Here is a 17,029-nt window from a genome sequence, read left to right on the forward strand (position 1 = left end):
ATTAACGTTTGAATGGGTTGTTTCTATTTCTTTCAAATCTTTAACTAATTCATAGAAATTTCAAACTTCAATAGCATCTACTTCTATGTTCCCATTGATTAACATAATTTTTCTTTAATTAATGTTTAGAAATCTCACTCCGACAAAAGCTCTACTTTAAGTATTATTCTTTCTTAAATTAAGATGATAATTTTAGGTCATTATTTATCATGTCAAATCTACATTTAAAATTTTAATGAACTTCACATTAAAAGTCGTGACACATACAAAATACGACAAGATCGTAAAGAGAAGAGTTTACATGAATCCCTAAACAATTAAAAAATACATCATATAGAACAACCTAATAAATCACTAAGAGAACCACAAGGTAGCTCCATAAGCACAAAGATTACGTTCTCTCCAAATACAGTAAACATTTCACAAAGATAATTATTACTGCACTAGAACGAAAAATCCAGTTAACATATGTATCCCAATAAGAGATCCTATGAGAGCATCCACACAAAATTCATCAAAATGATTATCGCATTACAAATATTAGAAATAAAAATCTAATCATCCCCTGAGAGATCTGACGAGAACGTCCACCCTAAATTTTGTCAACCACATCATGATAGTCCCAGTCCATTAATTTTGAGTAATTAATTTTGTCAACAATAATTATTTGAATTTGGAAAATTAAGTCTATAACAATCTGTTTTACTTCTAAATTTCTTATTTTGTTATTTATATTCTATCCATAATATAAAATTTTCGTCGATATGTCAATATTTTCATTGATATTTCTACGTTTCTATGAGTTCAAGAATCCAGTTAAGTTATGTATTGTAGTGAAAAATTCAGTGAAAACATCCCACGAAGTTCTCCGATGATTATTGTACTAAAACAATCCAATCAAGTTTTGTATGCCTTGAGACATCTTACGAGAACGTCCACACTGAGTTTTGTCGACCACATAATGAAAGCCTAAGTCCATTAATTTTGAGTCAATCTCTCTCTCTCTCTAGAGAAGCTTACAGAGCCACTTATATAATTAAAATCTCCATCTCCTTCTCTCCCACTTGCCAACTAAAAACTTTCCTTTCCCAAATCCCACTTAAAGAAAAAAAAAAGGAAAAATCCTGCATCGATTTTGTTTTTTCGATTCATCAATAGAACAGGCAAAGTTAAAGAGAATCAACTCAACTTTGGGCATCCGCCATGTCTTCCATTCTAAGCTCTCAAGGTCTCGTCATTGCCACAGCCATGGTCGTCTCCTCCACAGCTCTGTTCCTCGCTTTCTCCAATCACCACAAGATCAATCCAATAATCCCTTCCATATCCCTTCTTCCTTCTTGCTTTTCTTCTGGTAATTTCATTTCCTTCAATTACTTGGTGGGTTTTTTATGTTGTTGTATTTAGATGATAAATTTGAAGATTTGGAGGTGAAATATTGATGGGTTTTTTATGTTAGATGAAAAGAAGAAGGAGAAGAAGAAACAGAGGAGGAAGAAGAAGAAGGTGAGATTTGCAGAGGATGTGAAAGAGCCAAAAGGGAATGGAGAAGAGTATAGAAGAGAGCATGATGAGAAAATGGGTATGGAGGAAAGAAAATTAACAAGAACAAGAACAAGCAATTGTAGAAATGAAATTCCTGCAAATCGAGTTGCTCTGTATAATGGAATTCTTAAAGACAGATCGCAAAGGATTCAATGTTCGTTTTGATCATAACTCTGTTTTTTCTAAACCTGTTTCTTTCTTTCTCTCTTTGTTTTTTTCTGGGGAAATTATGAGAAAAATCTAGGTTCTCTGTGGCTGTCAATGGATGGTGGAGTTTCTCCCACTCACTTTTTTTTTTTTTTTTTTTTTTTTCCTTTTCTCTTTTCATTTTAGTTAAAAACAAAAGAAGGTTATGAATGATGTAAAGAAGTTTTAAGTTTTGTAGGGTTTGTTGGTGGAATTTGAAAATGGAAATGTGAAAGAAACGATTGGGAAAGTAGAATTCAATTTCTTGTTTTCATGCGTGCTAGTTATCATTTTCTTAAGCTCCATTAGCTGATTATTTGATTTTTTTTTTAAATTTTTGAAAATTAAATCTATATAATCGTTTATTTTACCTCTAAATTTTTTTGTTTTGTTATTTATATTCTATTAATAGTGTTAAATTTTTGTCAATATATCGATATTTATACATTTCTATGAGTTTGATATTGATATAAAGGATGAATCGATATTTTCATTATATTATAGAAAAATTTGGGAAACAAATAATTAAGCAACAAAATGTCACTAGTGTAACTATAATATAAATAATTGATATGTTAACTTGTTTAAAAATTATAAAATGTTTATTTATTAAATTAAATTATTCTTTTAAATTTTTGTTTCATAATTTTTTAAAAAATATTCGTCAAAATTGAAATTTTTGTAAACTTAAAACCTCGATACTTCCGTCGACATCGATATTTTAAATGTTGGTTTTGCTAATGTTTTAAAAAAACTAAACCAAGTTTTGAAAATTAAAAAAATAATTTTTAAAAAGTATTTTTATTTTTGTACTTTGGCCAAGAATTCAATTTTTTATTTGATAAGAAATTGAAAGGAAATAGATTTAATTAAAAAAAAAACTCAAAATAAAAAATCAAATAATTACGAAAGGAATTTTAGAAATTAGATCTCTAACTTAAAAAATTGCTATTATTGTTATTATCTTATATATAGCCCATCAAACAAATTATATTTTCCCTTAAAATATAGAATAACTTTTGTCATATAAATGAATGGGTTACAAAATCAACATCTTTCTCGAGTAAATTTTGGTATGAGTATAGCTCAATAGTTCTATATCATATGGTTGCTTAGCAATGGTAAGATGTGTAGGGTTTGAAAAATGTTCGAATACATCTATAGTAGTTAATGCGTAGAGTTAAATTCAAATGTTTCATGATGTAAACTCATACAATCTCAATAGAAAAATAGTTGATATATGTTAGGCTAATAATTACAATATCATTAAAACAAAAATCTTGTTTTATATCTTCGAGATAAATAAGTGGCTAGATTGAATAAACAATATATATCATTTCGAACATAACTCAATCACAATATTAATTATCGTTCTAAAAGTCAATGATCAAATCTCCTATCTATAAGATCATATGTCTTCTCAAATCGATTATATGGATTACAAGTATGAAATATGATACAAAGTAGATTAGACTTTACCAAACTTAATGGATTTTGAGAGATTTTTATATTTTCATTTTTCTAAAAATTGAAAGTAAAGAAGGTAACCTTTTTTTTTTTAATAAAAAGGACCAATTATTTGATGGAACTAAAAATAGAAATTATTTAAAATTTCTTCACTTTGTCTTGTCTAGAGACAAGGGTTGGAGTAGGGAAAAGAATCATTCCTTTCTTAATAGATAATATATATTAATTTTCTTGGAGAGATTTTAAAAAATAGAAAAATAAGAGAAATTATTTACCCAAAATTATAAAATTAATTTTTTTATAGAGACGGATAAAATTCTATTAATGTCTATCAATGATAGAAATTGATAGAAATCCATCTATATATATCATGGTTTTTTTACTATTTCTATAAATAAGTTTACATTTTTTTCTATATGTAATTTTTTTTTTTATAGTCCCTGATTTTGGCACTATTTAAATAGAAACTCTATGGTGATGTGGGCCAAAAAGATTTTTACCATCTCTAATAATGAAGATATAAAATTATGATTGACCAGATTAAAAATTCCATTACTTTTTTTAGTCCAAAAGCTATTCCATTCCAAAAATCTTCCAAAGTACTACTTTCGATGCATACACATCATTGACTTTAGAATATATATTAATTTTTTAAAAAAAAGAAAGAAAAAAAGAAAAAGGAAGAAGAAGAAAGAATCTTCATTTGCCCAAATAATGAGTAATGTTTAGGTTAATCAAATTAAATTTGTTGATATGAATAGAATTAAAGTGATGTTTATGTGAGTGAAAATGAGACCATAAGACACTATTAAAAAAACATTACATTTCTAAAATATATGGAGTAAAGTTGTAATTTATATACATGTCATATATCTTATGATTCATTTAAACTTTGAAGATCTAATTTTTTTCCAGTTAAATTTAATTTATGTCAAAGTAAATTTGTGATTATCAAGAATTTTTTTTTAAATACAACTATTTGGATTTTAGCCATTCCAAACTTTTATATAGCTTGGTAAACAATATCTTTCTCGAGTAGATTAACAGATAACATCTATTTCGTATTCTTATGGATCATGAGTTTTGGTGATATTTTTACAGTTTCACTCATGTTAAATTAGGGGTATAGAGGGTTGGGTTGGGTTGACGATATTTTTTGGACCAACCCGAAAACTCAGATTGGTTAGGTTGTCAACTCGAATAAACCAAATAAAGTCTCTAACTCAACCCAACTTAACTCTTTAAACTCGGGTTGGATTTTCGGGTTATAACTTATTTTTTTTCTTTTTAATTAAAAATATTTAAATTTATATACAACATATGACTAATAACTAAAATCTAATAAAATTCAAATGGTAAGTACCAAATATCTAAGATATTTATTGCAAACTTTAAATAAAGACAAATATCATAACAATTTTAAAAGAAAAATATTTAAAATTGATATTAATTAATACAAACTACAAAGTAATCAAATTTTAAATAAAGAGAAATATATATATATATATTAATTTGAGTTCGGTTAACCCAATTTTTTTTAGCCAACTCACAAAATCCAACAAAAATAGAAAAAGTTTAACCCAATCTAATCCAAAAACAAAACTAACCCAACCTAACCATTATATTTTAGGTTGTTAGGTTGAATAATTCGAGTTGTTCGGATTATTGAGTTATTTGAACACCCTTATATTAAATAAATATGTATATATTAAATAAACAACTCAACTCAACCAATTTGATTTTGGATTCACAAATAACCTTAATTTGAATGCTTCTTACTTCAATGTTATGAGATTGGCTTGAACCAATCCCAATATCAAGAAAAAAAAACTTTACATTTTCCCACAAATTCCCTTGTGCTATTTTTTAGGGTATATGAATGAGTATGAGCATTATTAAGGTTGTGTTTCAAAGGGTGTACTAAGTAGGTCAACATCAATAAATAAGAGGAATGTGAGGTTTTGGCAACCAAATTGAAGAGGTATAAGTATAATTTGCATACGTAACATAAATTTTGAGAAGAATTATATTTATCTGCTTAATATTTTATTTTCATAACATGAAAATTTTGAAGAAGTTAGATCTATCGAGCCATATGAAGCAGCAACAAAAAAAAAAAGACATATTACGCTTAATCAAGGAATAAAATATGATATCAAGATTTTCAATTCTTATTTCAATTTTATGGATATATTAGTAAAATTAAATATATATATTGTCAGATATTTCTGTAAATTAAAAAAATTAATAGTTAAGTTCTTTATACTTCCAAATTAAGTTATAAATCTTTTCGTTAGTGTAAATCCTTATATTGAGATTAATAGATGATATTCTCTTATATTTGATGACTATTTTTCAAAGATAATGGAGATGGAGATATTGATTAATCTTTAATATCGATGTCGAATCTTTCAATTTATGCATATATCAACATATCATATTTTAACATTTGAGCTTAATTAAAATATTATCTTAGTTTGAAAACAAAATAGACTAGAATTAAACTCACTTTTGATACATATAATTTACTATATCTAGTTACAACAAGGAAAAAAAAAAGCTTTAACTAAATGAAGAGGACAATGAAATTAAAAAAAAAAAAGATACATTGAAATTAAGTACTAGTAACCAAAATCTAAAGTATAATTTGACCACAATATCATCCCAAAAACTATTATTATTATTATTATTATTATGATAATCATCCCGAAGATTAGTTATTGGCCTAAATCTAGAAATTCAAATTTACATTAGATTGCTTTATCTTTGAGTTTGCTAATACTATAAAGAAGATAAACACACCTACCTGACATCCAAATTTTATAATTCATTTTTTTTTCCTTTTTTTAGTTAGATATAGAAAAATCAAAGAATCAATTTATCCACAAAATTCAAACAAGATCAAACTTTTCTTGGAAATATTAAAATCCAGAAATTAACCAAAACATTCTCTGAATCCATATTTGATCATAAAATTAGGTTTGATTATTATTTTAAAAGATAATTACAATCCATTTGCCTATAAATAATAATATTCTAAATTTCCACCATTTTCCTCCTCCCCTTCCTTTGTTGCCATTGCGCCCATTAATAATATCCAGAGAAGAAACCAAGGTTGAAGAAGAAAGGGAGAGGAATAGCTTAGCTTGTGAATCCTCGAACAGAGCATTTTCGATTTCAGGGAGGCACGAGAGAGGCGACCCGTGATATTGTTCATTCGAGGTCGACCACTTTTATCTTTTCCCTCGAAAGGTTCAATTTCTCTTTTCCCTTAATTTTTAATGCTGATCTATCCATTTCTCAAATTTGCTTTTGAATCTGCTTTTATCTTTACACCCGTGAATCTTTTTCGTTTCTAGAAGCGGTTCTCTGATCTTTTTCTTCCTGGAATCGGATTTGGTTGCTCTGTGGATCAGTTTTTGTCTTCTGGGTTTGCTTTATATACTTTGCCCTGTAAATGGGGTAAGCTCTTTTTTGCTGTTCTGGATTCTGAATGTATTTGATTGATGTGATTGTCATTGTGTGTGGCGAAATGGGTTATTGGGTCTGTGTTTGATTGCCTAGAAAATTTACTAACATTAAAGGAAGGGGTTTAAATTGGTTACCTCGAACTGTTTTTGCTGCTCTAATATTCATTTGATTTGTTTTTAATGGTGTTAATGATAGTATGGAAATTAAAGATCCTGTGGTTTTATGGATTCTTTCAGTTGTAAATTGGTAATGTACATATGGGAAAATGTGAATAACTACTTAATGAGCATCATGCAAAAGATTTCTTTTATGTTAGAAACTTAGAATCAATGCCTCTTCTCCTTTTCTTTTCCTCCTAATTTTTCTTCTTTCTATTGTTCACTATAGTTTATGATAGATCATTGGTTGGCCTGAAAACCATATCGAGCCTAAGCTTACGACTCTAGTAGTTTATCGATTCAAGGCTTCTTGTAACATATTTTGGGAATCTTGAGCTCATACGATATGGACAACATTGCTAACCAGTCACAGGGAGGTGATTCATCAATTAAAACCAATCGATTACAGGGGGACTCTAGCGAATCTAATGTTCCTACTGCATTTGTTAATCATGGTAAGTTTTTCGTTTGATTAACTTGTGTTGCCAAGGCTCTATAACTTATTTTCTATTTGTTTCTTTTTTTGAAACAGCAACTTTCATTGAAAAAAAAAAAAAGAATGAAAGAGTACAAGGACATAAAAAAAAAACAAGCCCACAAAAAATGGCCATTCTATTCTTAAATATCAAGTCTCAATCCATGTCTGAGTTGATGCAATACAACCACTAACTAATACATAGTGTATCTAATTTGTTTGAATCCCAGTTATGAGAAAATGATAATATATTGTAACTATATTACAATATAGTAACATAGAAGAAATTATAATATCAATAGCTTTTTGAGATGGTTATCTCTTTCAACAATGCATCCACTATAGACTGATTCACAGACCATTCTAACCTCCACCCTCTCTAACTTTCCCTACTTATAACCAACTCCACCCAAACCAACTATCCCTACTTATAACCAACTCCACCCAAACCAACTATCAAAAATTACAATTATGTCACTACTACTATTCTCACATGACCCTATTTTTTTAAAAAAAGCCATTCATTGAGAATAAAGGAAAGAATACACTTAAATGAAAAAAAAAAAAACAAGCTCAGAGAAGGTCCATTAAAGAAATGAACTCCAATTGTGTAAAATAGTACCTATGAACGTTACAAAAGGCCTTCGAAATTGAAGCCTAAAGACAATCTTGAAATCTTACGAAGAACAAAATATTGCTTGGATCTCTCTCTAAACCTCTAAACATTCATCTCTAGCATCATTATTCTCTCTCTTTTGGATACAAAAGTTTATAGTTCAGGAGAGTTTCTATGTTCAACAATATTGTCATGTTATTAGCCATTAGTTGACAGTTCTAGTTGTAGGTCTTCTTCTCTGGAATCAAACTAGGCAGCATTGGGTGCAGAACAGAAAGTCCGGCAACAAAGAACATTTGATTCGAGAACCCAAATTAAAGTAAGTTGGTGGCTATTCTTTTCCGTAACCGAAGTTATTTTATATTCATAAATCAATCAGGAAAATTTTGATTTCTACTTATAAAGCTGTATTGAGGTTCTTGACAAACCATTTATTCCGGTCCATGCTGAAAATCATTTACTAGTTACATCTAGTTAATTTCATTGACAACTTCTAAATCATGTCCCCTTTTTAAGAAACATTTATTGGAAGATCTTGTATTCCGTACATTTTATATATTTCTTTCCGAAAACATTATTACAAGTTTCCATGATGGTTTTCTTCTAAGGTTTACATACGCTATGATTTCACATCCCTACTATGTGGTTTGGTCAAGTGGGCCTATGAGAAGGTTAAATGTTCTTTAGAAAATTTCTATGAGTTTTTGTCAATGAAAGCACCATGGATAGTAGTCCATCATGCAAGCTGAATTGTTTGCCTGCAGTTGTTTAGAGGGAGACCATCATGCTACAAGCGTTAGATTTTTATGGAGAACTGTTTGCAAGTATTCTTTTTTTAGTCTTGTGTTTGTTTTCAGAAGTATTTTTAACAACTATGATTGTGTGACAGGTAAAAGGTTAACTATATTTCACATTTGAATTACCGTTTTCAAAAGTGCAACTTCATTTGTTTTGGCCAAATTGAGCATAAACTCAACTGGCATAAAATGTGTACCCTCGACCAAAAGGTCCGAGATTTGATTACCCCATGTTGGATTAACAAAAGAATAATAATGAAAAATGAAGAACTTCATTTATTTCGAAAAAAGGACATTGCTTTAAAACCAGTTCCATAAGAATAATAATGAAAAATGAAGAACTTCATTTATTTCGAAAAAAGGACATTGCTTTAAAACCAGTTCCAAACTAGTCTAGTTTCAACCATTAACATATATTGTAGTGAAATGATTCACTTCAAATACGTCTTGATATATTCTACACTTCAACATGTTGATACTACGTCACACTGAAAGCTTGCTGAAGATGATAAGAAATCAGAAAGCAAAATCCTTTTAACAATCTGGTTTCGCTGAATCGGGAGTTGATTATTCGTGAACTTCGTTTGTTGCATCTTTTTTTTCAGCACTCATTGTCTCTGCATGCCTAAATCGTTCTGGCTTTGCAGTTGGAATGCAACATACGACAGTTTATTGGGAAGTAACAAGCCGTTCCCACAGCCTATACCACTTGGTGTAAGTGTCTGCCGTATCGAACCAATATGCTTCATTGCTGATCGATTTTCCTTATTAATCTTGCCTTTTTTTCTAACGTAATCGTGAAATCTACAGGAAATGGTTGATTTTCTTGTGGATGCATGGGAGCAAGAGGGGTTGTATGATTGAGCATCATTTATGGAATGAAAAGCTATTTTAAAGGTTAAGTTAGACTCTGGAAACCCTATGGACTGTTGAATTACAGCTATTACATCAACTCGACAGGTTCAATTGCTAAATTGGCCACTTGAGCCAATACCCAAAATGTAGATTCATGCAGAAAAAAGGAAAAACAGAACATTAATCCATTTTAGCATTCAGTTTGTTATACTAAGTGTTCTGTGTTCTTCCTTGGGTAGTTTTTGTCGAGTTCTTGTCTGAAACTTGAGTTGCTTCCTTCTGTTCTAGTGATGGATTGTGTGTAGAGAGAGACACGGTGAGTTTATTGTTTCCATTTTTTCTTGTCGCTAATTTGTTTTATAATATATAAAGTTTTGTTATCTTCTGCCTGATCCTATTTGTGAAAAATATTAGCTTAAATATATTGATTTATATTCTTATTTGGATTTGATTCTATTATTCTTTTAAACTTATACTAGTGGCTGCTTCGATTGCAATCCACTTTTGTAAGTTTGAAACATCACAATTCATAAGTGAAAAAGATGAAGCGAAAAAAAGAGGGAGAGAGAGAGAGAACTGTGTTTGGATTAGAGATTAAATCACTTGTTCTCTGTGTTGGTTCTTATGGTATATTTGAGAAACAACTGGAAGCTCTGCACAGGACATGAATGACACTTGTTTCCGCCATGGACTAGCACCTGCCAGAAACTCCAACGATCCTTCTGGACTCATCTTCTAAATTCTCTCCTACCCCCCAATGTCCTTATATCATCATCTTCTTCCATCTCCATTTTTACACAAAAAACACATCACAAACAAAGCCCACTTCACATCTCTCATTTGAATACCCATTCCCCATGGCCTTGACCCGTTTGGCTCTGAAGAATTTGCAGCAAAGGGCGGCCCTTGTTTCCTCTCCTGCTGATGCTCTTCTCCCCAGGCGAACCGAAGCCCTGATCAGAAGGTTGTGTGATCAGAGCTCAGAAGTCAATCCCAAAGAGATCACCGTTAAAGATGAAGACAGAAACCCCAAAATAGTCCCGAAAAGGGAAAGCAAGAAGTGGGCACCATGGAGGAAGAATGGGGGAGAGTTTCATCTGGGAAATTCACTGATGCAAGCGGCAGAGAACTTAAACAGAGTATTGAAAAGCTTGAATTTGAGCCGTCCATGGTGGGTCTCCGGTGGCCGTGTGAAAGAGCAAGAAGATTGGTACAAACTGCGAGTAGAGATGCCTGGGATTGCTAAGGAAGAAGTGAAGGTGACAGTGGAGGGTCGGATTCTGAACATCAGAGGAGAGCACAGGGAAGAAGAGGAAGAAGAAGAAGAATTTGCAGAGAGTTATGGTTACTATGAAAGCACGGTGATGCTGCCGGAAGATGCGGTGGCGGATGAGATCAAGGCGGAGTTGAAAGATGGGGTTTTGACGATCACCATTCCTAGGGCTGAGAAGCCGTCAAAGGATGTTAAAGAGATCACTGTCGTGTGAAATGTTGCTGAGTTTTAAACATTTTGTAGTCCTTTACTTTGGCCATTGTAATTTCATAAACATGAATGAATAATCAACTTAGTTGTATAAACTGGATGGTTGGATATCATGTTTTTTGGTTCTAAATATATTAATCTTAGAAGTTGATACAAAATATTTTTCTTAAATTATAAGCTTTGAGCTTCTTCAGTTTATTGTCATCCGTTCTGGGGTCACCACCATTTTAGGGTGCCAAAATTTTCATTCAAAATTTCAGAGGATACTACTGTTTTAGGTACGAACTTTCATTTCCCATTTCAAAGCTTTATACTACAAGTCGGCAACTTTAACGACCAATTCGATAGATCATATACTAGAAAAAATGAAAAAAAAAATAAAACATATTTTTAAGCAATCCAAACATGTCCTAATCCAAAATTTCCAAACTATAATTAATTCAAAATTTCCAAGTTACACCTGACATGTTAAAAACAAAAAGTAGCATTCCATTGCCTTTCAAGAGTCTGCCTGGAACATGCATGAAGGGACCGATTTTTTCGCGTGAGCTAATTCTGTAAAGTAGGAGCTTAGAGCTTTTATATGATATGCTTTGGGAGCAGGGAGCTAAAGACTTCCGTCAATGAACATGAGAAAGAAGAATCGAACGTGAAGGTCTCTCCTCATCCGGCTTTTGGCGACTACCGCTAGCGCTTGGACTTGGTACAGGATCGAGCGTAATAAGTGTAACGTGTTTACTAACAGGACTAACTCTTCAATAATACATTAGTAGGGTAGGCTAGGCTGAGTACTCTTCAATAATACATTAGTAGGGTAGGCTAGGCTAACTCAGCCGTGGTTGACCGAGGGCTCTACTTCTCTTCTCGAGCTCATGAACTCTGTTTATGGGGGGTACTGAGCGAATCAACTCCACAGAACAATCAAGTCCGAGGCGGCTAGCTAATCCACAGAAGTAGGGAGGGAGTAGGGGCGTACTTTTGCGAATGCCTTCTATCGACAAAGAATCCCTCCCAGTTAGACGTCAATCAAGCTTTCCTTCACGGAGATCTCAAAACTATTAGTAAAGCCCTGGAGTGCCCTTTGTATATAAAGGTAAGGAGATGGATAGATTTATTCGAGATGGTTGACCATAGACCAAGATTGTATATGTTTCCACTCTCTCCTCAAAGATGGAATCTTTTTTAGACCCTCTCGTTCATGATCGAATAAGATTGGGTTACTCTCGTCTTCAAAAGGGGTCTCGTTCAAAACAATGAAAGCCTAAAAATATACACACCCAGTTGAGATGTGATATGATTGCATCGTGATGCCTAAGTTGTTGCTTGTCTTCCTTTTACGGGTTGTCTTGGGATGATACGAAATAGAGCAGTTGTCAATTGGCATGCGAAATCCGCGTTGTACTGTAGAAGTAAGCTCACCAGCAAGGAGTAGTGAGGAATTCATTCTAACGGGAAAAAGAAAGGAAGGTTCTTCATCGTGAATGACGTATGTGTTCCGTGAGTGAGCTAGTTGTTCTGAGGAGGAGTTTCACAGGAGAGAGTGGTTGTCAAAGACTCAAATGGAGTGACTCAGTCTATGCGATCGAGCGGCGACTCTTATCTGCTAAGCCGTCTCCTTCCTAGTTTTCAAAAAGAACAACTTTCACCGAATACAATTAGACTTTCAATAGGGCTAGGTTAGATACATTCGAATTATGAGAAGTGGTCATCCGAGTGCAGGCGCGGACTCAGGTGGTCTGAATAGGGATCCCCGTAATCTTGGGTTTGGGGCACAAAACAATCTTCGTTAGAAGCGCACAAGCAAGTCCCCCGACACCTCGTCGAGACTCCTTACCCATGAGGTTCCAACATTTGATCCTTAATTGACCTAGGAGTTGTTCCCGGGTATCCTAAAAAAAAAGGTTTTTTGGAAAAAAACCGTTGCCGAAGAAAATGTTTACCATATTGTCATTGCCTTTTTCTCACCGTCACTGCCATCTCACGACTTGGATATTTCTTAGGTTTCTTTCCGTTTCTTAGTAACAATGGGTGAAACACCATATTACATTATATTTCATAAGAAACAACCTATATCATATATACACATTTTTATTTTTTAAAACAAATTTGAGATGTATTTTTTATAAGACAAACATATGCATTTGGTTCAAATATGCATTCTAAATTTGGACATAATGATATAAATACTTTAAACCAACTAACATACGTACATAATAAACTCTAACTTGATTTAGATGTCAAAAAAACTCTGAACCCCTTGACAGTCTATTAATTTTTGTGCATAAACACCACAATTAGAATATAAGCTATAAAGGTATTTAAGATGGTTTGTTTCTCTATTTGAAAAAAAAAAAGAGTATATTTCTTTAAATAAGAATGTCTTCTAATTCTAATATATGAAATCTTAATTTAAAAAAGATATCAAAAGTATCTAATATTGTAATTTTATTGTTATTGTGAAACGTGAGTACTTTGTGTACCTCAAATACAAAGGTCACATGCAAAAAAATTGTAAAATACATATGAAGTTTTTAAGTTGGTATCATATATGTATTGAAAACTTAGGATAATAATGTGTAATTGAATGATTGTGAAAAAGTTATACAAATAAAAATAACTAGAAAAAAATCAAAGTTTTGTAGGTTGTAAAAAATGGCATTAGATTCCATCGATCCCTCAATTCAATCATGCACTTCAAACACAGTTTTATTAACACTACAAATAAGTTTACTCCACAGATAAATATTACTTACTCAACTCAACTGCATGCCAAATGCCCAAAAATCTCCTAAATTGGTGGATTTAGGTATTGTTGAAGAGGTTGAATATAGGACGATGGTCAAAGGATGTGTTTTTATCAATAATAATAATAATAAATGGTAACAATGATGATCCGCGAGTGTATAAATAACAAGCTATTTGAGATTGTAGGAAGCAAATGAATGTACATTTATAAATTTGGGTAATTGTTTTAAATAGTAAAACTACTGAAAATATTTTCAAGTATAACAAAATATAACTGTTTATTAGTGATAAACCATGATAGATATCTATACTAGTACTGATAATGTTTATTACGGTCCATCGTAGTATATCACTAATAGATAATAACATTTTGCTATACTTGTAAATAAACTGACTCATTTTCATTTATTTGAATACAAATAGAAACAATCAAATTGATTTAAAACTACAGAAAATTGATGTAAAAGATTGTGCTTTGTTGCCACCAATCTTAATTGCAATTGACTTTTAACAAAGTTTTAATTACAACCATTCATTTCACGCATATAGTTCATTGGCAAGTGATATTTACTATCTCTTATGTATTATCTCAAGATGATAGCTTTGTTTCTACTTTTACAATTTTAAAAGCTATGATTGTTTTAAAAAAATATTTACTGCATTATTACCTCTCTAAATAAACATTTGCTCTAACAAAATTCTAATACATTTTGGTTTAAATTTTAAAAGCACCCTTAGAAAGTAGACAAGGAGAAAAAAAACTCAAAGTAGAACTCGTATCTAAAAGATTATAGATAAAATATCATCCTGGTCTTTAAATTTTAGGTTTCATTTCATTACATTTAATAAAACTAAAATTTAGTCTCTACAATTAGTTTATTGTTGGTTTTTTTTTTTCTTTCAAAAAATAATTACCATGTATTAGAAATATATTTGCATGATGTCTTTTCTCACATGAAAACTATTATTCATTAGGGAAAATATCATTATATATCCCTAAATTTTAGTGATTGTATTAACTAAAATCACGAAGTAATGATTGTATCAATTTAAACCCTAAACTTTAGTAAATGAATCAATTTATACTGTTCTTTAAATTTTGTTAAACTAATATCGCGTGGAACTTATTATTTGAGTCAATTAAATCCTAAACTTTCATAAACTAATGAATTTAAATATTTCATTACGATTACCTTTGAAGGCCATCCATGCATTGACTCTCAAATGTGTGTAGATTTTTTCAAATGTCGGTTTTACAAAATGAACAATTAGAGTAAATGCATGAATGATCTTTAAAGAAATTTTTGAATAAGAGTTTAAATTGATCAATTTATGAAAGTTGAGGGGTTTAATTAATATAATTATAAGGTTCACACAAGGTTTTTTTAAATGGAACGTGAAGAGTGTAAATTGATACATTTACAAAAGTTGAAGGTTTAAATTGATATATTTATGAGTTCGAGGTCTAAATTGATACAACCACTAGAATTTGTGTGTATAAATTGATATTTTTTCGAATTACTATTTTATAAATTTAAATAAAAATTAATTTCAAATAACTAAATTTAAGATTTATTGAAAATATTTCATCGAAATTTAGACGATAAAAAAATACATGAACAAAAATAGAATTAAATAAAAATATATGTAACAAAAAAATATTTTGATTTATTATCATAGCATTTTGAGAAAAAAATTGAAGTAATGAGAGTTTAAGGGGTTGTTTGGCCCACAAACTTAAGTTGAGTTAAGTCAGTTAAAAGAACCAACTTAGTGTCTGGCATACCAACTTCAGAAGTTGGTATTAAATAACTCAACCCCACTAACTTCAACATTATTCATTATTGAAGTTTGTATATTTATCGAGGAACTTTATATTCCGCTCTTTCTCTATCAATCCTCTAATGTTTCCAATGACTTCATCTGTTGGTCATCGCTGATGATCAACCCCAATGACAATCATCACCAACACATGCTCTGACGACCATCTTTAACGTCCAACTCTGACAACAACCACTATTAACGACTATTGTCACCTCACTTCGGCGACATGCTCTGACGGCTAGTCATGACGATCAAACTTTGACAACCACCTCCATACGACTATCTTCGATGGAACTCCACCTTTGACAAACCATCTCTAGCAACTACCTTTGACGTCCAACTCTGCATGACTACCACCTTTGGCAGCCAACTTCAACTATTACCTCTAGTGACCAACTCTGATCACCAACTCCAACGATCATCTCCAACTATTAACTCTAACGACCAACTCATTTAATCACATACTAAGAAAATAATAATAAACAAACATAAGAACTGGACCGATGCAAGTGTTTTTAAATAGAAAATTGAAATTATTTATTCATAATGATTAATAGTCATCTTATATTGTAATTTAACATTTATAGAAACACTTTGAGCAGGTAAAATTTTGTAAAATATATTTAAAATTTTAAGTTGAAGACTCAACCGAGTATTAAAAATTTAGGAAAATATGCATACAATTGAAGAGTTAAACAAAAAGTTAAGTAAACACAAATAACCACTATAAAATTACACTTTTTAATTTAAAAAAAAAAGTCCACAAAATATTATTGACTTAATAATTCAAGTATGCACTTCAAATACATACTTTCTAATTCTAGATTAAACAACCGTGCATCCCGAACACAAACTTCCAAAGTTTACATATATATAAACTCTAGATTTCAACTCAAAAGAGGTCCAATGTTTGTTTGGATTCTTAGGTGGCAAGAATCATTTGAGGAACGGGCCAATAGGTGGAAGCCACGTGCCAGTAGAAAAATTGAACACAGAGAGCACCAATAAAGCGTGCTACTCAATAGTCTTGTCAAAACTCTCTACTTTTTGTTCTTTTTTTCTACCACCGTACACGTACACTCTCATTATTCAGAGGAGTTCGATGCCGTCTGATCAGACTACCAGAAGGCGTTGACTTTGATTAACCACCGTTGATGAAAATCAGATGGTGTCAGTTTTGGTGGAGATGTTTTTACATCAATCAAATGCTTCTTCTATATGCTTTCTTTCTTCTAAATAGTTTTTTCCCCCTTACTTAACTTTCTTTGTTTTGCTTTTAATGCCAATTCTTTCTTCTCTCTCTTTCTAGTTTTGACATATTACTATATAAGATCAAACTTTGTCTAATTTCAAAACTAGGGTTAGTTTCGATTTCGACTGCACAATTAAGACATATTTGAGAATAATTTT

At 31.2% G+C, this 17,029-nt stretch overlaps 3 protein-coding genes across 12 annotated transcripts; all 3 read left to right on the forward strand.

The window, feature by feature from the left end:
* Positions 1-915: 915 nt before the first annotated feature.
* Positions 916-1,984, forward strand: LOC120088227 (cytochrome P450 family protein). The gene is made up of 2 exons (XM_039045378.2): positions 916-1,351; positions 1,457-1,984. Exons 1-2 carry the CDS (start codon positions 1,204-1,206, stop codon positions 1,705-1,707), a joined length of 399 nt encoding a protein of 132 aa, XP_038901306.1. The 5' UTR covers positions 916-1,203; the 3' UTR covers positions 1,708-1,984.
* A 4,026-nt stretch (positions 1,985-6,010) lies between these two features.
* Positions 6,011-9,947, forward strand: LOC120087116 (uncharacterized). 10 transcript variants are annotated; one of them, XM_039044025.2, is made up of 6 exons: positions 6,011-6,447; positions 6,555-6,657; positions 7,054-7,279; positions 8,144-8,234; positions 9,318-9,426; positions 9,523-9,947. In XM_039044025.2, the coding sequence occupies exons 3-6, from the start codon at positions 7,171-7,173 to the stop codon at positions 9,574-9,576; spliced, it is 363 nt and encodes a 120-aa protein (XP_038899953.1). In that variant the 5' UTR covers positions 6,011-6,447; positions 6,555-6,657; positions 7,054-7,170; the 3' UTR covers positions 9,577-9,947. The 10 variants fall into 10 exon arrangements, with proteins under 10 accessions (XP_038899953.1, XP_038899969.1, XP_038899929.1 ...); XM_039044041.2 differs by having other exon boundaries at positions 6,109-6,447; positions 9,360-9,426; XM_039044001.2 differs by having other exon boundaries at positions 6,219-6,447; positions 8,132-8,234.
* A 155-nt stretch (positions 9,948-10,102) lies between these two features.
* On the forward strand, positions 10,103-11,221 carry LOC120087106 (HSP20-like chaperones superfamily protein). The gene has a single exon (XM_039043991.2). It carries the CDS (start codon positions 10,425-10,427, stop codon positions 11,052-11,054), a length of 630 nt encoding a protein of 209 aa, XP_038899919.1. The 5' UTR covers positions 10,103-10,424; the 3' UTR covers positions 11,055-11,221.
* The last annotated feature ends 5,808 nt before the right edge of the window (positions 11,222-17,029 follow it).

The sequence above is a fragment of the Benincasa hispida genome, chromosome 1 (genome assembly GCF_027475165.1).
Source record: "Benincasa hispida cultivar pf3 chromosome 1, pf3_genome.v1.1, whole genome shotgun sequence".
Taxonomy (NCBI): domain Eukaryota; kingdom Viridiplantae; phylum Streptophyta; class Magnoliopsida; order Cucurbitales; family Cucurbitaceae; genus Benincasa; species Benincasa hispida.